We start from the raw sequence: 26,037 nt of genomic DNA, 5'->3' as shown, positions 1-26,037 counted from the left end.
TTGCTGTGGAAAAGAGCCTACAGCCATATTTGGTGAACAACTCTTGACAAGAGATGCAAGTTCTGTTTCTTAGATGAGCCCTTAGCTTCTCTATGTCCTGTTCAGCTCATCTGCAAAAGGTGATTGCACTCCTAGTTCAGAGTGTTGACACATGAAATACAAGTGCAAAAGCCCTTTGGTAGAGCCAAAGGCACCCACCTGCATTAGACATTGCAGCCCCCTGTGTGCCCCAGCACTCAGATTAGTGCCAGGCACACAGGTGAAATGATTTCCTATGTGCAGTTATTCATACGTTCAACCGCTAGTACTTGAATGCCTGCTCTGTGGCAGGCACTGTTCTGGAGACTGGGATTCAGCTGTGAACAAGAGACAAAAAGCCATGGCCTAATCAATCATCATGGTCCAAGAACGAGTCCCAAGAGCTCTAACTCCCCATTCTTTTTGGCACCAACTGTAGACATTTAAAAATACAGCAGGAAATGCTGGTGGAGAGCTTGTATTTTAAGGTGGTGTCTCCAGCTTTCAGGAGAAAAATGGATTTTAAAGTGAAGAACGAAGAATGGGCCACGTACTTGACAAATCAAACTGCTTGAAACTCCATCAGGGGAACCATCTTGGGGGTTTCTGTGTGCAAGGAGAAGAGAGAAGATTCCAGATACATTCCCCTACATACACACATACACACACTGTCTCTCCCACCCCCAGGAAAAATGAGAGGGCTATGGATTCCATGCCTCTTCTTGCAGGAGCTTGGGGCAGGGGACACTGTCACCAGGCTCTCTGCAACACCAGATCTAACTGCGAATGGTGCCGGGTGATACCTTGGCTCCACTAGGCCTCCAATGGGAGAGAGAAGTCTGCTTATCCAGTATGGTCACTGCGCCTTGGCCCCGGGAGTCCTCCAAAGTGGCCCAAGAGCTCATGGTCACTGAGCACATATCCCATGCACTGGATATCAATCATCCCACTTAATCCTATCCACAACCCTTGGTCATCTCTGGAAGACAAGCTCAGAGATGGTAAGGTCCTCATCTACGTCACACAGCTGTGCATGGTCAAGCCAGAGTCCTTGCTCTTACCAGGATGCTAGTTGAGCCAGATCATAGCAACCAGGCAAGTGGAGGAACAGCAAGGTTGATGTGGTAAGAACTGGTATGAAGCTATAAAATAAAACGTGTTATACCTATAAGGACAGGTTTATTATTTATTAATAAACTTAGCAATAGAGGGAACTTTTTGCAGCCCAGAAAATTTCATGGGCATTCATAGCTTACTAAGTACTGTCTAATGTTATTTTTCATTTGATCCTTAATAACAACATCTTGTGAGAGGGGTGTTTTCTATACCCATTTTATGAAGAGAGAAACAGAGGCTCACAGAGTGAGATGCCTCAGGTTGCACTATCAGTGTGTGTTGGAGTGGGGTCTGAAGGTTGTGGGCAACAGCCTTAGCAAGTGCTTCATTGCCAGTGGTGTTCTCAGAACAGAGCTGACCCCAGCCCACAGGAGGGGCAGGAATTCCCCAGCCTAATGAGTTCATGGCTGGTTTTTCCTAAACCCTTTATTACTCAAATCATGGATTCTAGCAAATGCAAATGACATATGTATTATCTAACATGAAATAAGCTTTGCTTCCATACCATCACTGTTTATTAAAAGGATGGTGGTCCCCTCCAGTGATGTTACCTCTAGTATTTAGCAATGGCAGAATTTTCCCCAGGCATATGCTTCAAAAGCCTCACTTGAAGTTTGGAAGAGCTACTGGCTGGCCCTGAGCTGGGCTTTGAATGAGATCAGGTTCCTGCCCTCAAAGAGTCAGCCGGCCCAAGTAATCCCACTGAGCTAGAGATGGGTACGAAATGCTGTGGGGACCCTAAACCCTTCATAGATGAGGTGGTAAGTGTGTATATGTGTGTCTCTGCTAGGGAGAAAGAAACAGAAAGGGACAGAGGTGGCCCTGTAGCAAGAGGGGGCAGCTCATGCAAAGGCCCTATGACAGGAGTGACATGGGATGAAGCTGGAGTGGGTGGCAGGCCCTTGAGGTCCCCCCTTGAAAGTTGTGGGTGGGGAGCTGGATTTTTAAGGGGAGGGTAATCTGCCTATGTTTCTGAATGTTCCCTGAGGTGACTGATGGAGAGTATGGAGGAGTATGCTGCCTCCAACCTCTCACCACCTAACACTGAGATACCATGACAGAAGCAGACCCTGGTCATGGAGTCCCTGCTGAGGCCTGCCGGGTGCTCAGTCTAGGAAGACTTCAGAGGAGAAGGAGCAGCCCTGAGGGAGGCAAACAGGTGGAAAGAGTGGCCTGCATACCACTCTGACCAGGCCAGGTACACAAGGGTGGCAGGCAGTGAGGGCAGTGGGAATTCCAGTTCCTATCCTGGTGCTTCCCCTGCAAGGGTCCTGCTGAATCTGCTTGGAAGACCTTTGTCAGTTCCTGCAGGAAGGCGTTCCCAGCCTCCTACCCCTGCCCCCACATGCCCCAGCCCCTCTTTGGTGTTCCCTGGACACCTGCACCATCTTCTTATGCCCACATTGTCTTGAAATGATGTGAAGTATAGGACCTTGGCTTTATGTGTCTCAGTAGTCACAGCACTTAGCCTGGTGTCATGCATACAGCAGGCACTCAATAAAGAAACTAGAGGGGATCCCTGGGTGGCTCAGTGGTTGAGCATCTGCCTTCGGCCCAGGTGTGATCCTGGAGTCCCGGGATCGAGTCCCATATTAGGCCCCTTGCATAGAGCCTGCTTCTCCCTCTGCCTGTGCCTCTCTCTCTCTCTCTCTCTCTCTTTCTGTGTGTCTATCATGAATAAATAAATATAATCTTTAAAAAAACATAAAAAATAAATAAAGAAACTAGAAGGGAGGGCAGCCTGGGTGGCTCAGCGGTTTAGTGCTGCCTTCGGCCCAGCACGTGATCCTGGAGACCTGGGATCAAGTCCCATGTCAGGCTTCCTGCATGGAGCCTGCTTCTCCGTCTGCCTGTGTCTGCCTCTCTCTCTCTCTCTGTGTCTTCAAAAGAAAAAAAGAAAAGAAACCAAAAGGGAGCAGTCATTAAGGGTTGGGTTAGTATAAAGGGGATATTGAGGGCAGAAGGAGCAGCTAGGGAGGCATGTAGGTGTTGGGGAAGGGGCAGGGCACCCCATGTACCCCATGCAAAGAAGGGTAACAGCTGACAGACACAGATTCTAGAAGGGTCTGGATCTGATTTGGTGAGTAACCAAAGAAATGGAATATTACAGATATCCATATCAATATGTGTGTATGTGTATATATGGATGGAGAGGGAGAAGGTGGGAGGGAGAAGCAGGGGGAGGGTGAGAGAGGGAGATACTGATTTATCATAAGGAATTGGCTCGTACTGCCATCTGCAATCTGGAGACCCCAGGAAAGGCACTGGTGTAATTCAATCTGAGACCAAAGGCCTGAGAACCAGGGAGCCAGGGATGTAAACACCAGTCCAAGAGGAGAAGACTAGTGCCCAGCTCAACAGTCAAGCTGAAAAGAGAACAGATTTCTCCCTTCCTTCACCTTTTTGTTCCGTTCAGGCCCTCAACATTGGACAGTGTCCACCCACTATGCAGAGGGCCTTCTTCTTTACTCTGTCCACCAAGTCAAATGCTAATTCCATCCACAGACATCTCCCAGAAATCACGGTTAGTCAGATCTCTGGGTACTCTGTGACCCAGTCAAGGTGAGACATAGATTAGCCATCACACGAGGGGAAGTGATTCCAGAGTCAAAGCTAATAGTGTTGAGCACCTGCTGGGAGCCGTGCTGTGGGCTTCCATTTACATCAATCCCTAGGCCTCCCAGGAGTGCTTATTGCCCTGTTTGCAGGAGGAGAAACTAAGTCACAGCATCCATATCTAAACAGAGGCAAAATTACTTGGACACCCATCCTTGGCAGGCGTTGGGCTATAAATACAAATTTTCTAAGTTTGCTTCTTTCCGGGCAGCCCAGGTGGCTCAGCAGTTTAGCGCTGCCTTTAGCCCAGGGCCTGATCCTGGAGACCCGGGATCAAGTCGCGCATCAGGCTCCCTGCATGGAGCCTGCTTCTCCTTCTGCCTGTGTCTCTGCCTCCCTCTTTCTCTCTCTCTCTCTCTCTCTCATTCTCTCTCTCATGAATAAATAAAATCTTAAAAAAAAAAAAGTTTGCTTCTTTTCCACCTCAGGCCTTCTGTGGCTTTCATCTCCATGCTTTATCCTACCTTGATATAATTTTTTTTTTTTTTAAGAGAAAGGGAATGAGAAAGAGAAAACGAGTGGGGACAGGCAGAGGGAGAGGGAGAAACTTAAGCATGCTCCATGCTGAGCACGGAGTCAGACATGGGGTTGGATCTCAGGACTCTAAGATTAGGACCTCAGCCGAAATCAGGAGTCAGATGCTTAACTGGCTGAGCCACCCAGGGGCTCTACCTCAGCATAATTCTAAGTGATCATTAATACCAACAGTGACAATGAACATATGTATGGCCCTTTCATAGAAACGATCGCTCTTGTGGAACACGGGGTATGCCAGGTGATCTTGCTAGTGTTTCATGTGCTTCATTTTGTAGATGGGGAAACTGAGGCATAGAGAGTTTGAGTGACTTGCCCAGGGTTGCACCTGGCTAGGGTCCCAAGCTGAGAGCCTCACTTGACTTCCACAGTGCCCTGCCCTAGGCCGTCTAGCAAGAAAAAGCTGGAGATTAAACTTGGGGATTCTGATGGAAAAGCCTCTCCTCTGGGATACTCCACTTTTGGAATCCTTTTGGATATATCTTTTGGATATTTTTGCCACCAGGGGGTGTCCTTGAAGACCCTTCCACTCTCCCTTCCACCTGCTCACAGGTGCCCCCAGCCCCATACTCCTATGGGAGCAGCTGTCTCCTGCCAAATGGTTTTTGTACAAAGCTCATGTACTGGCTCTTATAAAGAAACGTGGGATGAATAAGCATCTAAAAATAACTCAGGATCAATTTTTGGTTGGGGGAGGGGGGAGGGCTGTGTTTTCCTTTCTCTTCCCTCCACTCCTTCTTCCCTCTGCCCCCAAGGCGCATAAATTGCTGCTGGTTGACAGCTGATCCGGGCTGGCTTCCTGTAAGGCTGTAATAACATGGAATTAGCCTGGCTGCCGCCCCCTCCAGCACAGAAATGCCGGTGCTTGGTCACTACAGACATCTCTGAGTTGCTACTGCCTTCCCTGGTCTACGCCTCTGGGACAGGTCTTTGCTTACTAGATCACTGGGCAGAGACAGATTCCTGGACTTGTCCTGGGGAGGGGCAGTCGAGAGAGGCTGACAGCTTCTGGGCTGGGCCATTTGAGGGTGCCCAAAATTGCTGCCTCCGGTAAGGAGCTGGGCAGGCAGGGGCAGAGCATTCTGGCAGCCTGGGCCCCCTGAGTAGAGGCTTCCAGGCCCTCTGCTGACTCAGGGACTTGGCTGAGTGGCTCCCATCTGTCTCCATGTCTTCAGTGGGCCCTGTCACCCCCACTGGCCACCCACAGCCTGCCTGGAGACGCTTTAAAAATCTAGCAGATCTTTGCTGCCCGGGAACCCACCAGCTAAAAGCAGCATCATAAAACCAGGCCACTTTTCTTCCCCTAGAGGGTCTGTCTTGTAGGATGGATATCAATTCCCAGGGGCATGCTAGGCATCTCTGCCTTGCTCAGCTGTGCCTGGAGTCCCTCTTTCCCCCATGATGTCATATGTGCAGAAAGAGCCCAAGGACACCCGTGTTTAATGGGGGTGGGGAGGGTAGAGGAGGGAGATGGCAGTGTGAAGAGGGAAAAGAAATCTACCTGGGGAGATAGGGTTCAGAGGTTCTGGTTTACACTGAGCCTTTGACCAAGGAATGGAAAATTCTAGGTAGAAACTTGGAAATTCCCAGTGTAGAAGTGCTAGGGGAAGTGCCTCACTTCCTTGTCTCCTGTACCCCATGGCTTCTGCCAGGAGTGGGTTGGAGGTTCCTGGGCACTAGCTACTGTTGTGTAGCTGTTCCTGTTCTTCAATGAACATCAGTGGCTCCTGAGGGAAGGTTCCAAACGCTGATGCCCAAGCCACCCGAGGCCTGTTACTTCCTGCATCCGTGGGGCAGGACTGGTGGCCTCTAAGGTGGTGGTTGTGATGTGCAGCAGGGTTGGGGAGCCACTTCCAGCAAGAGCAAGCCTCCTTCTCCTCCACTCTCCGCCTCGCTCCTTAACTTCTCATTTCTCTAATTCAGAGGTGGGCACTGCCATACCTGGCACTGTCATGCCTGGCACTGTCCCACACAGCAGGGGTTGGGATGGCTGCTGTGCTGCTGATGAGCAAGAGGATGATCTAAGCCACTCTGCAAAGGTCAGCAGCATGCGGAAAGTGCTTTTCATGACTTCATTAAGAAGGAGTGTACCTTTATAAATATTGAAAGGATCGGTTTGAAAATTGTACTTCAGGTCCAAAAGGAATGAAAAACACAAGTTCCACTCAGCCTACTGCCCAGAAAATGGCCCATCCCCTGCAAGGCCCACTGCCTTCACCTAGGGCTGCCCTGAATGGGTTTCTTGACCTAGAGATCCAGCCAGACTCCCAATGGCCCTCCTGGCTCCCTTGACTCACACATGGGTGACCCCTGAATCAGTGTCTCTGGGCCCTAGTTGTTCACTCCGCTGCAGTGTGTTCATTGCCCTCCTTCCTCACATGGCCAGCCAGCAGTACAGGCTTGAGGTACTGACAACCAGGGGTGTCCCCCACCACCCTAGAAAACAGGCCCCTCAAAAAAAAAAAAAAGAAAACAGGCCCCTCATCCTGATTCCTCTTAACAGCACCCTTTCCTCCTGGTGCCCAGGGTCAGATCTTCTCCCACCCCTCCATCATCCCTACATCCCTCATCTCTCTGCTATTCCCTTCCTGAAGCCATGGCTGCCATCTTGGCTCCTGTCTTCGCGGCTCCCTGCTGCAGCCCCTGGACCTTTCAATATTTCAATATTGAAATATTTATAAGGGCACCTGAGCTTCTAGCCTGGGCATGAGAGAATCTACAGGGACTCCAAGAGCCATCCTCCTGCCCAGCCTCTGCTGCTTGACTCCCCTGGACCTGCACTGGGTACTCCAGCTGGCCTCAGCCTGAGTCCATGCTTGGCTCTAACTACATGGAGGCTGTCTGCCTTACTGTTGCCTGCAGGTGACCTGTGTTCTAGCTGGAACTCCCTCTCCCTCCCTGTGTATCTGCTCAGGGAGATGGCCCTGCTTCAGATGGATCCAGAACATAGTTGGCTTATTCCCCTTGTCATGTGTGGTCACACTGCCATGTGTGGTCACCCTGCTGCCCTGTCTTCCTGCATGTGCTGTCCCTGATCATCTCTGATCAGGTTTCCTTCATGGCTCTGACCACACACTGATCTCCTGGGACACCACCCTCCACCCCACCACCACCTCCAGTCTGGGGAAGTGCCTATGGCAACTCCCTAAACTGGGGAGTCCCTGTCCGCCAGGCCGCAGAGGCCTGGTAGCAGCCTGGCACTTCCCAACCCATCTTTTCCCCCTAAATTCCCTGAGAACTCTGGGCACCCTTCTGGTTTTGTCAGTTTGAAACTGCTGTCTTCCCACTGGTTCGCCCTTGACATGTACCCATCTTCTGGAGAGAAGTACATTTCTGGGATGGCTGAGGCCGTGCAGCAGGTGAAGCCCTAAAGGGAGCCACTGGGAGGCAGGACTAGAAAGAGAATTCTAGATTTTGAAGTCCGTGGATGATAAAACCAGGACTAAGCCACATGGGTTCATGCACACTCTGTGTCAGAGTGAGAGGGGAACCCTAGATCTCTGGCTCCTCCTTCTAGGAGAATCTGGCCTTTTCCTTGCCCAGGAGGATACATTTCCAGGCATCTTATGTGGTAGGGGGCACTCCCAAGCTCCTGAGTGTGTCCCTTGGTCCTGAAGGGGGCTCAATGATTACAGAGCACTTGGCCTCTCCCAGTGCTAAGTGACAAGTCGCACCTCATCTCATTACTCATTTATATCTCAGGCCCCCATGGGCAGCTCTGACATCCCCAGCAGGTGTGCAGAAAGTGCCTTGGGGGAGCCACGTCCCAGCTGATGGAGAGGCTCCTGTGGCCGTACTCCTAGGAGGCTGATGCCCTGTCCTAGTTTGCCCAGGGAAGGTAGGCCGTGGATACAGAGCATGGGAGTGAATGGGGGGAGTGAAGAGTCAGCAGTAGATGGCCTGTAGTAGTCACGTCTATGGGACCTTGCGAAGTCACCAGCCTCTTTGTAGCTCGGCATCCATGTGGGGGAGGAATAGACAGGACAACACAGGCGGAGCATCTGGGCTGGTGGCTGGCATGCAGCAGGTGAGTTCCTTGGTCCTGTGTACCCTGTGAAGGGCAGAGCACTACACAGATGTAGTCCCAGCAACACACTCAGTTACTAAGTCTTTATTGAGCGGCTGCTCAGAAGCCAGGGCAGAGTCCTGCAGGCGTCTGGTGGCACCAGGCCTGCTCCATGTTCCTAACGGGGATTTACAGAGATTACCATTCATGCTCCCATTTGCCACCCTGTGAAAACCAACACACAATGTGGCTGGTCTATGCAAGGAGGAGAGCTGGTGGCCCACCCACAGGAGAGCCTGGGGTTCCTGCAGGCCCAGCACTTGGCTGTGACATAAGCCCGGGACTCTGATGAGTTAAGCTGCTGATGGCTTGATTCTTCGGTATTGCAAAGGATGAGGCTTCTGGGGGCTGCTATGGCCAGTCAGAAAGCCAAGAACCAGGGCTCTGTAGAAACACCCCTCTGGGTGGGAAACCCACCTGCCACCAACTGCCCCTGCCAGCCTTGGGCTTCCCTAAGAGCATGGCTCAGCTTCACATTTTATTGTTACCATGGCACCAGTACCAGGCTACCACTGAGGGGTTCCTGGAAAATGCCTTTTGCACACTGATAACAAATAGCTAAGATTCTGTATAAAATTAGAAGGATGCTCCAAAAGGTCTCGATGGAGACTTAACGGGTGGTTCCTCCTGAAAGGTTTGGGCAGAAAAATGTTGAAATGGAAGCTGAACCTGTTTGTAACCTTCAGCATCCCTGGAGGAGGTGGGTATTTGAGTCTCTGCATGGCGGGTTTGCTCTCCTTTCCAGCACTTTCTTACCCTGGGGTCCCGAACTGTATTCTCTCCTGGTCTTTGACTTTGTCCCATCCCCCTGTGGCTCTGGAATTTTCCTGGTCATGCCCTCAAATCTCGTTAATTTCTTACAGCTCCCCACCCAAGTTGCAGTCATGTCTGTTGGACTTGGTGTTTTACAGTCAATACTTATTTTAACTGTAGTTTCAAAAATTGGGAGATCTAGGACAATGCCAGGTGTCTCTCATATATAGGCCTGTTCTGTGTGTTGATGACAAAAACCATCCAGGGTAAATGTTCGAATGACACGAGTCATTTTTCAGAGCCCACCTGGGCATACTCACAGAAGAGACACCTGGAATACAGCAGCATGCAGTCTCAGGGAAGGGGACAGGGGCTGGGGGCCAAGAGGCAGTAGGCAGGTCCCACATTTGAATCACAGGTGCCCAGTGCCCGGCTCTGGGGAATTTATGCAAGTCTCTTCAGGGAAGGCAAGGGAATTTGTTGTACTCACAACTGATTCACAATGCTTTAGAATGAAGAAAAGCCTGTAAATAAAAATACATATTAATAATTACGTAGTTTAAACTGCCTGCCAACCCTGGTAAGGCAGGTATCCCATAGGCGGGGCAGTGCCAGGTGCTGGGGACACCCAAAGGAAGAGCTACCTGTGGAATACACAGCCTGCCTTCAACCCTGGCTCCCTTACCCATTAGCTTTGGGACCCTGGGAAAGTCACCTGACCTCTCTGGGCCTTCCTCTCTTATCTGTAAAATAAGGAAAATAATAGCAACACTTAGTATCCAGGGTTGTTTGGGGACTCAAAGAAGTCGTACTTGTAAAGTGCTTGTCGTCATCATGCCTGGCACATGTTAAGAACTCAGTAGTGTTCTCGGTGGTTATTTTTATTCATAACATGACATAAGCACTCTGTCCTCCTCCCCCTCACCCCCTTGCAGGAACCTGGCTGCCCACTACTGAAGATACTTCTGTACCTTCAGGTATTCAAAGACACTCTATGCCTAGGAATGCTTGTGTTTCTTGAGAGTTTTTTTCAAGTGTGGTCATATCCCCCCAAAGAGAGGCAGTAGAAGGCTTTCCTCACTGGAGTCTGGATGACGCGTTGAAAAGGCCACGTTCTGCCCAAGGAGAGCTGGATCAGAGCACTCCAGATGGAGCCATGCTGGGTCACCGGCTCTGACCAAGGCTGGTTTGCTGCAGCTCCCCCTGGGAAGAGTAGGGGCCACTCAACAGCGGCTGAGGCTCGTGTCCCCTGCTGCTCTGCTGGGGTTGCTCAGTGGCTGTCATTCCTTATTTTTTCTCCCTGTAAACCTGTTTATTTACTGTCATTTTAATCAGGATGACTACTGATAGCCTTGGCTTTTTATCTTTTTATTTAACGGTTTAAAAAAAAAAAGCACCTAGAACTTTCTAGGAACTAGCCACCAAGTAAATGGAGGAGATGACTGTTTGTGGATAAGTCAGGGTCAGCCTCCCACTGCTCTGTGGGCCTTCTATGCATCAGTTTGCTTCATCTCACACCAACCTTGGAAGGTATCTATAAGCTCTGCTTTTCAGTTAAGAAAACTAACATTTGGAGAGGTTAAGGAAATTGCCCATATCCAGAAAGTAATGGAGCCAGAATTCAACCTGAGGCCTGTCTGACTCAGAAGGAGCCTACACTTCCTTCTGTAATAACCAGTTATTATGCAAATAATAGTATTTCAGGACATCCCCCTTATAAAATACTAAAATGCTGTTGGCAAAGCTGACGAACCTTTGGACATCCCCCCCACCAGCGCCTTCCTCAGGTATCAGTTGCACATTCCTTTGCAACAACCTTACCTGCAAAACAGGTGTTCTAATAATACCTGTTCTATCTACCTTACCTGATGGTTTTAAGGATCCAAAGAGAATATGGACAAAAAGGCATTCTCTGAACCTCACAGCTCTCTGCAGAACTTATTGTTAGTGGCAGCACAGTAACATACATTCTATAAGGTCCTTCTGGAGGGAAGACTGTTTGGTTGAAACTTCCTTACTGGGAATCAATATACCCTGTAAGGTCCAGCCCAGAACCTGGCATTCCAGCCCATCAGTGTGGTTCGGATCCGTAGGGCTAGGCTGCAGAACCACGGTTCTCCGGTAGGTGTCACCCTCCACCAGGCCTCCTCCACGGCACCCTTCCATGGGTCTCCTGGGGCCATTGCATACTTTTTAGTTGTTAAAGCTGAAACAGTGATGTAGATATAAAATTCTGGCTGAGAGGCAGGGCAGGATATAAGGCCAGGAAGGCCCAGTGTGCGCTCTAGGATGCTCACAGGGAGAGCCCAGGGCACAGAGCATCCCATCCTGGGCTGACTCAGGCTGTACACGCAGGGGCTGTTCATGGTAGGAAGGGACTCCAGTAATCAGCTATGTCTGGATGGGTCAGGGAATGGCTTCACAGAGAAGGTGACATCAGAGATGGGTCCTGAAGGATGAGAAAGAATTTTCTAGGCCGAGAAAACGGGAAGGGCATTCCAGGAACATCCTGAGCCATGTGAGCCGTTTGAAGGACCAAGATCTCATTGATGGGGTGGAGGGAAGGGGATAGAAGAACACAGACTAAAAAAGAAGAAGAAGAACAACAACAACAACAACAACAGAGACTAGAATGGAGATGGAGTCAGATCAGTAGGGACCATGAGTGCCAAATGACCAATGGAATGGTTTGGGGTTCCCCCCCATTTGGGGTGGGCCAATGAGGAGCTGCGATTAGATGTGTAGAAGATGAATCAGACAGGAAGAGAGACTGGAGGCAGGGAGGCCAGTTAGGAGGCTGTTGAAAGTCTTGGCCAGCACAGGAACAGCCAGTATTGGAAGGGAAGACAGAGATTGGAAGCTATTTGCGAGAAATATGTGGATGTGGAATCTAATTAGATGGGTGGGGGAGGGGGGAGCAGGGGGTTGTCAAAGGAGGAAGAAAGTTGACTTCGAAGTTTCTAGCTTGAGCAACTAAATGGAGGCAGAACCAACAGATGAGAGAAAACGTAGGAGAAGCAGATTGTGAAAACAGAAGGAAAAGAGGAATGTATCTTTATTTAGACTCCTTGAGTGTGAGATGCCTGGGAGACTGAGACCTTACCCTGCCACCCCTGCCCCTGGGGTAGAGATGCCTAGTAGGCAGCTGGATGCAGTGGCCTGGAGCTGGTGAGGAAGGGACAGAGTAGCAGCTGATGGCCACGACATTCTTACTTCTGAACCCACTGTTTCTCTTTCTGTCCAGTTTACTCACAGGAGGCTCCCTAAGCCTGAGCCAGTGGCCCATAGCCTCATGGGATGCCTCATGATACAACCACTCTGGAAGGGGTATCTCCAGGGAGGCTCCTCCTTTTCACCTCTTCTCCAAGCCTGAATCTGTCTGCCCAAGAGGAGTGTGGTAGGAAAGGCAGGCACCCAAAGGTGTCTGTGTGCTGGGTGGGCCTGGCAGGGTGATGGATTAGCCAAGGCAGAGAAGCTCAACCTCTTTAAAGATGCTGTTTGCTTCTTTAGCAAGGAGCTCCACGCATATGCGGGGGGTGTGTGTGTGTGTGTGTGTGTGTACGTGTGCATTCATAAATATACATGCTTGCATGTGGCTACTTGCATATTTACCAATGCCCGACCCAACCTCCCCCCAGTGGAATAGGAGAGCCCACCTGCTTTCTGGCTGGCCTCTGCTGTCATGTGAGCAGCTAGCTCCCCAGCAAGGAAGTCCACAGAGAGGGCAGCCCCAAGGCTGACCTTTGAGCAGCATATTAATTTCCTGTGTTTGCTGTAACAAATGCTCATAAAGTTGGTGACTAAACAACAGAAGCTTATTTTCTCCTAGTACTGGAGGCCAGAAATCTGACACCAGTATTCCTTGGCCAAAATCAAAGTGTTGACAGGGCCAGACTCCTTCTAGAGGCTCTAGGGGAAAATCTGTTGCTTGCCTATTCAAGCCTCTAGGTCAGCCAGCATTTCTTAGCTTGTGGCCAGATCACCCCGACCTCTGGAACGATGCCTTGCCTCCTCTGTGTGTCAAATCTCCCTGTTACAAGGAAGGATACATGCGATCACATCTGGGATCCACCCAGATAACCCACGATCATCTTTCCATCTCAGAATCCTAGACTTAATCATATGTGCATAGTCTTTGCCACATACAGTAGTATTTATAGGTCCCAGAGATTAGGACCTCTTATCTTTGGGGGCATTCAGCCTACTACAGGTGAAGTTTGGGAAAGTTCTTTCATTTGACCCTCCTGCCTCTGTGCAGTACGAAGCAGGTGTCATCCCCGTTTTAATGAGAAAATGGGCTTTGGCTGGCTAGGGTGCCAAGATCTACTGGGAGACCTTGATCTGTTTATCAACTGCAGGCCTAAGTGTTCATAATATTTTTCTTAAAGATGATTTATTTGAAAGAGAGAGCACAGCGGGGGATTGGGGTGGGGGAGCAGAGGGAGAGGGAGAAGCAGACTCCCCACTGAGCAGGGAGCCTGACTTGGGGGGAGGTGGCTGGATCCCAGGACCCAGGGATCATGACCTGAGCCAAAGGCAGAGACACTTAACTGACTGAGCCACGCAGGCGCCACTCATAATATTTTTGAAACATATGAAATCTTCCTTTTAAGAAAGAAGATCTTGGTACAATTAATCAGGCAACAAATAACCCCAAATTCATTTCTGTATTGGGTGAGTCCCACTGATTGACTTGGCCCTGATTTACCTTGGGGGTCAGAGTTGGTGGATGAGGAAGGAGTGGCATGCATGCTTCCTTCCTGCCTCCTACCTCATTTGGGTTCATTCTTGTGGGCATGAATCAATAGAAGGAACTGTGGGAACCCAGCACACTGGAGCAGACAGGGCAGCGTCCTGAGTCCCCTGGCTGGGGTATTGTGCCAGAAGAGCTGGGCTTGCCAGAGGCAGCACTGGTACAGGGCAGGACAGACTCAGGGTTAGACAGACAGATCTGGGCCCAGAGATCCCTTACGTAGAGCTTAAGGGCCCCTTAATTGAGCTGGGAAATGGAAATCACCACTGCAGTGAAAGCCCCATACATTCCTGTACTTCTATTTTTATGTTTTTTATATCCTGCTGTTCTCACATCCCCCAATGAGGCAGGCAGAGCAACAGCCCTATTTCATAGATTGAGAACTCAGATTTGAAGGGGAGGGGGCTGTCCTCCTCAGCCCTGTGGGCCCTGAGACCAGAGGGCCAGGGCTGTGAAGGGGTCCCATCACTTGTTCACTGGAAAGGGTTTTAGAAGCGGGGTGCTCCGTGGTAGCATGGGAAGCTCTTTTTGGCCTGGGCTGCACTGTTCTCACTTAACTAAGGATTCTCTGGCCCCTTGTCCCCTGCCAGCTGTGTGACATGTCAGAAATCACTCCGGGGCTCTGGGCCTCAGTTTCTCACGTGCAGTGTTAGTGGCCTCAGGTCCCTGCTGGGTTGGCTAGTGCCCCAAACCAGCACGCTTATCAGAGGATTTGAGGCAGCTTGCATTGAAACTAAGCTTGGATGTCCAGGTTTTTCTGGAGACTGTACCGCAGAGGAGCATTTGCCCGCAGCTCTCTTCGGCCACCAGCGGTGTCTCCCGCGGAGGGCAGGGTCTGCCTCCCATTTCTCTAAGGGCAGCAGAGCACTGAGTAAGGCGTGGAGGTTCCGGGATTCTGGCCTGGGAGAGACACGCCGGCCGCCCTGAGAAGCCCATTTCCCTGCTTCCGGAAGGGCTGGCCCTGGCTCACTCGCGCGGGGCTCGGAGCCTTCCGGGGATACCTGTTCCACTTCCTTCTGTCTGCAGACCCCAGACCCAACTGGGCGTCCCCTCCGGATGAGCCGCAGGCGGCCAACAACTGTCTGAATTCCGCCTTTGTGCGGGGAAGCCGAGCGCGGAGGGCCGAGCGGACCCCTGCCCCCCCGGAATGTCGGCCCGCGCCGCCCGCACCTCGGCCTTCCGCGCCGCCCGCACCTCGGCCTTCCGCGCCGCCCCCGCTCACGGCCCGAGCCCCTCGGATCCCACCGCCCAGACGCGCACACGCGCGCGCGCCCCAACGCACTCACACTCGGGCGCGCACTTCCTGGCGGGCCCCGCGGCCTCGCTCCCGGCTCGGCGATCCGGGCCGCCGGGGTCCGGGAGAAGCGACCTTTTGTTATTCAAATCACACCCTCACCGCGCGCCCGGGCCGCAGGCTCCCGCCCGGGGGATCCGTCCGCCGCCCGCGCCGCCCGCGCCGCCCGCGCCGCCCGCGCCGCCCGCACCGCCCTCCCCGCGCCCCCGCGCCCCCTCCCGCGGCGCCTCCCGCCGGTCGCGGGACTCCCCGGCCCCGGGCCTCGGCCGCGCCGCCCCCGCCCCCGCCCCGCCCCGCCCCGCCCGCGGGGTGCGCTGCGGCTCCGCGCTCGGCCCCCTCCCCCTCCCCCTCCCCGCTCCCTTCCCCCTTCCCTTCCTTTCTCCGGTCCAGCCTCGGTCCCGCCGCCGCCGCCTTCCCCGGTCCGCGGGGCTCTGCCGGCCGCCCTCCCCGCAGCATGGCACCATCGGGGTGGAATTAGCCGGGAGCCGCGTTTGGGGGAAGCGGGACCTCAAGGGTTGGGGGGTGCCCTGCAGCCTCGGTCATGGATGTGAACAAGATGGTAAGTGAAGAGCGGGGGCTCTGCCCTGGAGCCTCCCCTGGTCCCTGCCCCCACTCCCCCTCTTTTCCTCTCTCCCTCCCCGTCGGCTTGAACCATTGAAAGTTTCTGGGTTGTTGATCCTGTTCGTCGGCCCCAACTCCGGGCGTGCTGGATGGAGGAGGGAGCCCGGCCAGGACTGTGGAGGCGGCTGGCGGACAGCGATGGGGCTCCGGGTTTCCCGCCGCGCTGCCGCCGGGGCTGCCCTGGCAGAGGGCTGTTGAGCTCTCCTCTCAAATTGGGAAACCAGCCTGGTAGAGGGAGGGCGAGGCTCTGAGAAGGGGGCTCGTCCTATCCACTCTAGGGTCCCCTGCTTGCATACCTATTTAAGATTTATGGGAAGATTTTTGGACTGAGCCAATTGGGGGCACAGGTGGGTGACCTGGAAGGGCAGTGAGGAGGAGCTAGGACTTTAACCATCTTAGAAGGTGAGGAGGCAGGAATGGAATCCTTGGCATAGATGGGGGGATACTCTAGATATACCACTGGTAAACCCCAGCTGCTTTGGCCTGAGGACCGGACCAGCAAACACCTTTGCCTCTGAAGCATTGCAGTCCCTGGAGGGGCTGATCCATCTGCCAGGGCAGCCCTGCACCGCCTGCCCCCCACCCCACCCCCAGCCACACAGTAGGAGCTGAACACATTGTTCATTGATTGATTGGGGAACAGCGCTCAGAGGGTAACAAGATGTGATTTGGGGGTCTCTGAGCACTTGGGGCAGATTTTCTCAGAGGTCCCAAGTGGCTCCCTCTCTGAATGCAGATTTAAGGGTGTTTGTGAGATCACTTGGTGGTCAGGCAGTCTGACCCTGGCCTTGACCAGAGGGTCCATTCCCCTCCTCACCCTACCCCCAACCTTATAACATTTGAGGGCCCGTGCGTCAAGCTGGAGAAGTATCTGTGATGGTCTGTGTTGGGTTGGGGTGTGTCTTTGTATCTGGGGATAAAAGAGGCCTGGGTCTGCCTGTTCCTTAGGGAAGAGAAGGTATTGGAATTTCAGTTCTTCTTGTACAGAATTAGGCTAGTTTTCCCCCAGAGAGCATTTTGAAGTTAACCATCTCTATCGAGAAGGCAGGTGAGCTCCTGGCCCTACCAGGCCTTTGGCATTCTGCCTCAGGTAGGGGACAGTGGGATGGGGAACAGAGAGGATAGGTGAGAGAGGTCACTTTCCTGGCAGCCAACCAGTCTCATTCTGAGTGCTGCCCTGGAGCTGGGTGCTGGATGCGGGGTCTTACTGGCTCCCATCTTCATGTGAGGACACATACCCATCCATGGTTGGGCAATGCTGAGAGGCTGGACCACCATTCCCTATGTGCGTACCATGAAAAGCTTACTTTCTTTGGGCAACTATTAGAACTACCCTTCAAAAAAAAAAAAAAAATCCCGTTTGCAGCTGTGAGGGTGGGGAGGTGGAAAATTGAGTAGCAGCCAGGTTCTTTTCTAGAGATGTCTTAGCAGGGTCAGAGTCACCTGTCCTGCGTGGTGGAGCTGAAGCTCTAGTCCAGTGGCCACAAAACTATATCACCCGCAGCTTCCCTCTGGCCCTGAGCTACTCAGATTCCTTCCAAAGCCTGGTCTATGAGGACCAGCTTACAGAGTTCGGGGACCTGTGTCTTTAGAGGTTTGTCACCTCTAATACTACCACTTCTCCATCCATCTGCTCATTAACTCAACAGCATTTATTTAATATCTGTCATGTCTATAGCAAGTGCTGTGTGAGGGACACAAAAATATAGCCTATGGCCTCCCTGCTCCTCTGGGTCCTTAGCATCTGGGTGGACGGATCCAGAGGGAGACAGGGGAACACAACAGTTAGCTATCAAAGCAGGCCCTGACCGGAAGGCCACAGCTCCAAGAGCTGTAGAGGTCTGCCAAGGAATTTGGGTACGGAATTCAGATGGAAGACAAAGCCCAAGTCTGGCTCTTCGAGGCTGGGTGGGGTTGGCCCTGCTGAGAGCAGTGAGGGGCACTGCCTGTTGGAAGAGGTGTGGGAAGAGGAATAGGCAAGGCCATTGGGTGAGACCATCTTGGTGGCATTTGGCTGGGGCAGGTTTAGATCAGGAAATCTTGAGGGGCCAGATCAGAAGGGCCTTGAATGCTAGATAAGGTATTCGAACCTTGGCCTGTAGACACTGGGTAACCTCTTGAATTTGGGGCACAAGAGAGGTACATGGATTTCCTCTTTCCTCGTGTAGCTTAGGGTCCAAACAAAAATGATATTAGGGGAAAAAAGTGATATTAGGTTCTCATTAATCGCTGAGCACTCAATGCCCAGTCCAGATACAATTGTCCTCAGCTCTCTATAAAAAACACAGACCCTGGACTTCGAGTAAGAACCTGACCCACCCCAGGGAATTGGCACCTGCTTCCCGTTTCTGCCAAAGGCCAAAGTTACTTTTCTCTTCTGACCACAAAAGCCCTCTGCCTGGTTTCAAGTCCTCACTCTGGGGGCTACTGGCTCCAGGGTCAACCTCAAACCCAGCATTTCAGCCACATCCTTGGCAGAACCTGACATCAGCCTGGGGGAATTTCTCTTGCTTAACACTGAATGAGAAAAAGCAGATTATAGTTTACCCAGTTCCCTACATGCTTTTGAGCAAGTGTTTTTTTTTTTTTTAAACTTTTTTTTAAAATTTTTATTTATTTATGATAATCACACACACAGAGAGAGTGTTTGTTTTTTTTTAACCTCTTAGCCTCATCTGTAAAATGTGAATAATAATAATACCTGCCTTGAGCATTCTAGTGACAGCTGGAAATAATTCTTTCAAGGCATGAGACCTGGTATATAGTAAGCCCTCCTTACATGGTGGCTATTATGAAATGATGATTTCCAGTCTTATCTGAGATGACTCTGAACCCCTCCCCCTCTTTCTTTTATTGTTTATGTGTTTATTTAAGTAATCAATACGTCCAATGTAGGGCTCAAACTCAGGACCTCAGGATCAAGAGTCCCATGCTCCTCCAACTGAACCACTCGATGTCCCCCCTTCTGTTTTCTTGATTGGCCTGAATAGTTGAGTATAGGCTGTATTACAGTTGACTGCTCTTGGGGCCAGTTCTTCCAAATCTACTTCTTTTTCTGAATGAAGGTACAAATGATGGGGACAGTGGCTCCACTGCTGCTGCAAATGATGAATTTTTGATGACCTCAGATTTCTGCCCAAGGGAGGGCTTGTTTAACATGGCACTGGGTGAAGTGCGGATGCTTTTTGGGGCTTGACAATGGAGTCTGTTTCTTTACTAACCACAGAGAATGCAGAGTTGTAATTGGGGGAAAGGAGCCAATGCCATCAAGTCTTAACAAAAGAACATATAGTTTATGTAATGATTTATATTTACATAGTGCTCTACAGTTTACAAAGCATTTTCACACCTGCTCATGTTTAGTACAACCCCATGAGGAAGGCAGGGCAGAAATAACTAGCCACATTTCACAGATAAGAAAACTGGAGTTCAGGAAGTGAAGTCTGGATTCTATATGAGTAGTAGAACCAGGTTTTATAGCCAGTTCTCTTGATCACCAAAATGTACACTATAGTGACAGAGTAAAATAAAGAGGAAAGATTCGGTGACCTGATTCTAGGATGGACACAAGCTGGTCTAAATAGGCTGGAGTGGTGGTGGCCTTTGGCCTCTGGGTTCCATCAAGAAGGGTTCATGCCAGTCTATGTGGAGACTACATGCCTTGTCAGTTACCTACCGCTATTTTCAAAACTTGGATTTCTAAATCTCTGCTGCTCCCCTGAGTTCCCCCAGCTTACACAGCAGGAAAATGAGAGGGGTGGAGAAAAGGTGTTTCAGGTGTTCAGAGTAAATGATAATGATGATGGGGCAGGAACAAGCTTCTGGTCGGCGTGTTGTCGCTGCTGGTGTGTGCTTGTGTGTTTGCTGGGCTGAGGAGCGGTGTAGGAAAAGGAAGTGCTGAGCTGGGGGAAATCCCTGTGCAGAATGATGCCAAGGATTCTCCTTGCAGCCCAGATAGGCTGATAGCTTTGTGGAAAGGGGTGTGTTCTCCCACTTAGGGTCTGAGCTCAATATATTATGAATTAAGGCTGGACACGGGTGACCAGGTCGGTGAAATTAGAGCATGCTTTCAGCTCTGGGTTACAGACTCGGTACAGGTTGCAAGCTGCCTTTGAAAGAGTAAAGTAGATTAGAAGCCATCCAGGTGTATTACATGTAAGAAGGTAAGCATTCGTTCACAAAACGCTTTGGTTGCGTACACACGTGCACAGAAGTAAGGACTGGCTGTGTAAAATGTATTTTTGACTGTGGTCAGAAGCAAAAAAGGTTTGAAGCCTCTGACCTAAAGAAATGTCCAGAGGAGTCCAAGGAGGATGTCAACCTCATAAGATGAGTAAGTAGTTTAGCCTGTAGAAGAGAAAACCCAAGAAGAGCCAATGGTTGTCTTTGACTCACTGAGCACTGTTGAGACAAAGAAGTAATTTAGGTATTCCACATGTATCTGGAAGGTGGGATTTGTTTCAAGAGGGACTAGATTTTGGCTGGCCAGCACTCCCCATAGCAGAACCATTCTATGGCAGAATCAGTTCTCTGAGGAGGGGGAGAGAGCCTGTCTGCCCACTGAAGCTGCCCACTGGAGGAGCCCACTGGAGGAGTCTGGCCTCCAAGTCCTTGCCAACCTTGGAGACTGGCTCAGCATCCAGGCTTTGGGAGCCTCAGAGACCTGTGCATGGATGGCTGAGGACTAACCTGGCTGGTATCATAGGGAATGTGCATCCACAGATCCTAACCTTGTGTGCTCCCCACCATGGTTCCTAAAGTTCAACAGAACATCGTGGCTCAGCAGCCTTCTTCAGACAGTCTGCAGAAGGTCAGGGATTGTGGATGACATTGGCCTCAGCCAGGTGCTAGCCAGGAAGGAAATCTGTTATTTGCCTCCTTCAAAAAAGTGCTTAGGAAAAAAAAAAAGTTTTGATCTCTCATTTGATTGCTATGTCTTATTGTCACTGATCACAAAGATTGTATCCTACCAGGACGAGGTTCAGTTCAACTCACACATGTATTGGATGCTCTCATTGTGTGTGCAGGCCCCTGGGTGTAGATATTAAGATGTGGATGGCCAGGATGTAGGGAGAAATAGACACTCCCCTGAAATGCATTGAGTGGAAAGACACATAGATACTTGTAGGTGACAGAAAACTCTCACCTGGATTCTTTTTTCCCTTAAAACATCCTTGAGAAGCAGAATTCAGTGTCCTCAGAGGCTCCTCTAGGTCTCCCTGCCAGGCAGGGGCTAAGTTCAGAAGCAAATATAGGTTTTAGGACAGTTCAGCCCACTGTGCTCTGTGACCCAGAGACCCACCAATCCCTGCCATCTACCCCACCACCACCCACTTCCCCCACAGCTGGGTGATTTTCTCAAAGAGCACATCCAGGGGCTGTTTCCGTTCCACCTTTGTCTCCTTTCTTGCTGGAGAGGTCCCAATCCTAAGCCAGACAGGCACGTGGTCTGGCAGCTGCCTCTGAACCAAAGGATTCCAGCAGCCAGACAAAATGCATGCTGCCCCGGGGCCCTAAAGAAATTAAGCACAGGTCTTGTAAGGAAGAAAAAAAAAATCCCCATGTCATCTTTAGATTCCCTGAAGTCCTAATGAATCTTTGATCTGGAGGTGATTTCTCAAGTAGAAAGGGATCAGAGGGTAGGAAGCACATATATAAATGTGAATGGGAGGTGGCTGGAGTCCAAGGCGCCATCCCCTGTGTTTGGAAGATCAGGGAGCAGCTTCTGTGCCCTGAGGCTGCCCTAGAGGTTTATCATGGGGCTTTGGAGTCACATAAGCCAGAGGCTAAATCTTGATGCCACACTTTCTTCTCCAGGACCATGGACAAATTAGTTGACCTGTCTTGGATGAATTGGTGTCCGCAGACTTAAGAGGTATTGACGTGGTCTGTTTAAAGTTCTTGGCACATGCAGAGGCTTAGTAAGCCATGCTGTAATTATTAGTTTCTTTGCTTATTCATTTAGGCACCAAATGAAGTCTTAAAACTCTGCTAGTAGGGCCATGAGGCATGTTGTAAGTAATTATGGTACACGTGGTAAAACACATAGAGTGCATTTGAGGAACGTGGGAAAGTAGGGATGGGGTGGGGATTAATGGCCTGGCACCAGAGGAGGGGCTTCATGGAGAAAGCTGGAGAAAGAGGGGAAAGATTCTTCAGAGGGGAAGGCAAGTTGAGGGCATTTCAGGCAGAGAGAGCCACACATGCAGAGGCACAAGGTCAGGAGAGTGCCAGGTATGTTCAAGAACTCCCTGCGGTTTAGGCTAGAAGAGCAGGTGCAGCCTCTGTCTCGGTGGAACCAGCAAAGTACCCAGGAGGTGAGATCCAAGGCCTTTTATACATCAGTGCTTCCTGGAGGAGGTGGTATTTCATCTGTGTGATGAAGAAGGAGGAGCAGCTGTCTCATTGACGGAAAGCCACCGCGCACCCGTAGGTGGTAAGTGAATGGGTGGTGATGTCAGGAAGAACCGTGGCAGCATGCTGAGTGGGTTTGCTAGGAGTAGGGCCAGAGGAAGGAGGAAAGAGGGACGAGCAGTGCCAGGTCAGAGACCCATATCGAAATAACCAGATCTTCTGGCAGAACTGGCAAGAGAGGCTGTCCTTGTGTGATGATCACTTCGGGATGTTCACTTCTGGCCAGCAGGCCTACACATACTTCTGGTCTCAGGGCTGGAGGTGGCCCACACTAGGACCAGGGTAAGCGTGGGAGCCGCAAGCCTGGGTATTTTGGAAATGAGTGTTTCATTAACTTTCTTCCCTGGCTTCTCTTTGGAGCACTCAGTTCAGCCTTGTGTTCTGGGACCTAAAATAGCGTTCTCCTGCTGATGTGTCTCCGGCTAGATTGTTTGGAAAGTAGTCTTAACCAAATCATGGTCTCCCTAACCCTGCTTGCATGTCAAAGATGCATGTCAGCAGTCTTGGTGCTGGACGGTGTCAACCGGGGGCCTGGCCCTTGTCCCTTTTGTCCTCTACATATGTCAAGGTTGTTCCCTGAGTCGGCACACCATGAGGCTCTATGCCAGCCACTGAGACCATAAAAGGGAATGGGATAGTTTGAAGGCTCCTGTCTTCAAGGAGGTGGAGGCAATTATGGTAGAGCATGGTAAGTGCATTGTTAGAGATTTAAGGAAAGTCCATAGAAACTCAGAGGTAGGGATAACTAATTCTGCCAAGTGGCACGGGAGGTGGACTGAAGAAGGCATTCATTCGTTCATTTATTCAGAAAATATGGAGGGGTGCCTGGGTGGTGTAGTTGGTTCAGCATCCAACCCTTGGTTTCTGCTCAGGTCTTGATCTCAGGGTCATGAGATCATGCTCTGAGTCAGGCTCTACACTCAGCGTGGATTCTGCTTGAGACTCTGTCTCTCTCCCTCCTGCTCATGTGCATTCTCTCTCTAAGAAATAAATAAATTGGGATCCCTGGGTGGCTCAGTGGTTTAGCGCCTGCCTTCGGCCCAGGGCGTGATCCTGGAGGCCCAGGGTTGAGTCCCACATCGGGCTCCCCGCAGGGAGCCTGCTTTCCCTCTGCCTGTGTCTCTGCCTCTCTCTTTCTCTCTCTCTCTCAGGAATAAATAAACAAAAGTCTAAAAAAAAAAAAAAGGAAGGAAGAAAGGAAAGGAAAGGAAAGGAAGGAAGGAAGGAAGGAAGGAAGGAAGGAAGGAAGGAAGGAAGGAAGGAATCTTCCAAAAAAAGAAAGAAAATACTCACGGAGAGTACTCTTCATATGCCAGGTGCTGGGGACACTTAACCAAACCAGAGATCCTTGCCTTTGGCATTGACCTCCTGTGTGTGTGTGTGTTGGGAATGGGGTGTAGGCAGGAACAGTAAGTGCAAACAAAATAGTGTCGGGTGTTGGAAGGTGGTAAATGAGCCAGACAAGGAATGGGGAATACAGACATGGCCAGTTGCCCTAAGGATGCCAGAGTCAGAAGTGTCATGCCTAATAAGGGTTTTCCTTGGTTCTCAGTGGCCCTTGGGATCCCTAGTCACAGTCTGCTTGGGCTCACTGTCCAGTTCAAACCGTGCATCCAAGCATGGTTATTGGCTCTTTGTTCCTAAACAATTGTCTGAATCTGACCTCAGGGCACTTGCCCCACATCTCAGCTCCCCTCCCTGCAGTCCATTCAGCTTGGCATCCAGGAGTCAGCCGTACTTTACTGAGAGTGCTGGAGGCTCATTGATTCCTTCCAAACTTGAAGACATTACCTCTTAGTTCCAACAAACCCCCATGAACAGAGCCAAGTGTCAAATGAGCAGCTCTCCAGCACTGGTGATGGGGGTGGTCATGGTGTCATCAACAGTGAAGGTGGCCCTTCAGCTGTAGTAACAGCAGCTAGAATGAGGGTGGGGTGACAACTTGGTTTCCTGCTGCTGGACTCCTCTCTTTGAATCCTGGGCCCTTTCTGTGGGGCAGGTTTTGTCCATGTGTTGGTTTCTCAGCTCCTGAGTTGACCCGGCCATGAGTGCATTGGCCTCTGATGCTGTGGCTCAGGGAGGCTAGCACTCCTGCATCCTGGGTACTTTTAATACCACAAAGTTGTTGGTGGTCTTCAGCAGCCACAGTGAGGAAATAGGGTCACCCACTGAAAAATGTTTAACTTATGCTATTTTTTTCAGAAAAAATAGGAAAGGGTGTAAAGAAAGAAAGATCGAGTACCCTTCTAGCATCCCAGACACTATTGCTAACAAGGATTTTTGGTATAGATCCATACAGATTTTGTGTGTGTGTGCACTCGTGCCCATATATGATGGTAGGTTGAGTCATATAAAAGTGCTGCTTTTAGAAATCAAAAACGGCCAAATTGTCACTTGATTCAACCAAATATATGTGCATACACAACAGGTACACACTTATTTAAACAAAATGGGACCACACAATAATATAGGTTTGTAAACTTATAAACAGTATATGAGAATGGTCATATGGTAGGTTGAGTCATATAAAAGTGCTGCTTTTAGAAATCAAAATGGCCAAATTGTCACTTGATTCAACCAAATATATGTGCATACACAACAGGTACACACTTATTTAAACAAAATGGGACCACACAATAATATAGGTTTGTAAACTTATAAACAGTATATGAGAATAGTCAAGGACATGGGTCCTAGGGTTCAAATTCAGTATCTACCACTTACTCACCTGGGCAGGTTACCCCTGGGCAGGTTCCTAGGGTTCCCTGTCTCAGGATTTACCCCCTTATAGTGGGGTGGTGGGGAGGGAGGATAATCATAGTATCTTCTAGAGAGTTATGGCGAAGACAGAGGACTTAGTGTATGTGTTATATTATCATGTTTCCAGATGAGTAGAAAAGACCTATATCGTTTCATTGTAATCAGTACCCTATTAGTAGACATTATGCTATGTCCCATTTCCTGCCGTGGAGCTGACATCCTTGTACACACATGGAAAAGTGACTATCTGTTCACCACTTTACACTTTAAAGTACTTGGGCTTTAAAGTTTTAGCTGTATTATTGTCACACAATTTTTTATTATAGAAATGTGTTTGAGATATAAGATTGTGTATATTCAAAACATACAACATGTTAATTTCTCTTGTTTATATATTAGAATATGATTGCTGTCGTATTGATAAAAGTTTTAGCATTTTTAAAAGATTTTACTTATTTATTTATTTAGAGGGAGGGTGGGTGAGGGGCAGAGGAAGAGGAAGAGAATCTCAAGCAGACTCCAAACTGAGCATGGAGCCCAACACAGGGCTTGATCTCATGACCCTGAGATCATGACCTGAGCTGAAATCAAGAGCCAGATGTCTAACTGACTGAGCCACCCAGGCTCCCCAATAAAGGTTTTAGTGTTTAAGAATCCTTATTAATGTGTTTCTAGCTGAGTGGTGGGTATGGGAGAAGGTATCTTGGACTGTTGTGTATAATTCTGTGAATGGGGTTCCCTGGGCCCGGCCCCTTCCCCATTTGTTTTCCACACTCCAGCAACAGATCACCGCACTGGGCACTGGCCCTCACTTCTGTGCCTTGCTGCTGGCCTCTCCATTCCACCATCCCTGCAGGCCCCTCCTCAGGCCAGTGATCTGGTTAGGCAGTTCTTCCTCCAAGGGTGGACCCCCCATGCCAGTCCTGCAGTCTTGGTCAGATACCCACCCCAGGGCCCCCGAATATTGCATTCATCAGTATCTCCTCTCTAACTGGCTATGCACACAGGGCACTCACATATGACTCATCCGTGAATTAACTTAGCGCAGCACTTGACACATAGGTGCTCAATATATGTTTGGTGGGTGAGTTT

General features: G+C 50.3%; 1 protein-coding gene across 3 annotated transcripts in view; it reads left to right on the top strand.

The window, feature by feature from the left end:
* Positions 1-26,037, top strand: part of HIP1 (huntingtin interacting protein 1) — a 158,010-nt gene that overhangs the window by 58,251 nt on the left and 73,722 nt on the right. The window contains exon 1 of one of the 3 annotated variants that reach the window (XM_041747270.1): positions 15,525-15,709. The exons of the other annotated variants lie outside the window; for them this stretch is intronic. Coding sequence (XP_041603204.1) covers positions 15,692-15,709 — 18 coding nt within the window. The 5' untranslated portion in view covers positions 15,525-15,691. Of the gene's footprint in view, positions 1-15,524; positions 15,710-26,037 lie in introns of those variants that run through there. 3 annotated transcript variants of the gene reach the window in all.

Source organism: Vulpes lagopus, chromosome 3 (genome assembly GCF_018345385.1).
Source record: "Vulpes lagopus strain Blue_001 chromosome 3, ASM1834538v1, whole genome shotgun sequence".
Taxonomy (NCBI): domain Eukaryota; kingdom Metazoa; phylum Chordata; class Mammalia; order Carnivora; family Canidae; genus Vulpes; species Vulpes lagopus.
The sequence above is the reverse complement of the archived record's forward strand: the minus strand, read 5'-3'. Positions and strand labels throughout refer to the sequence as shown.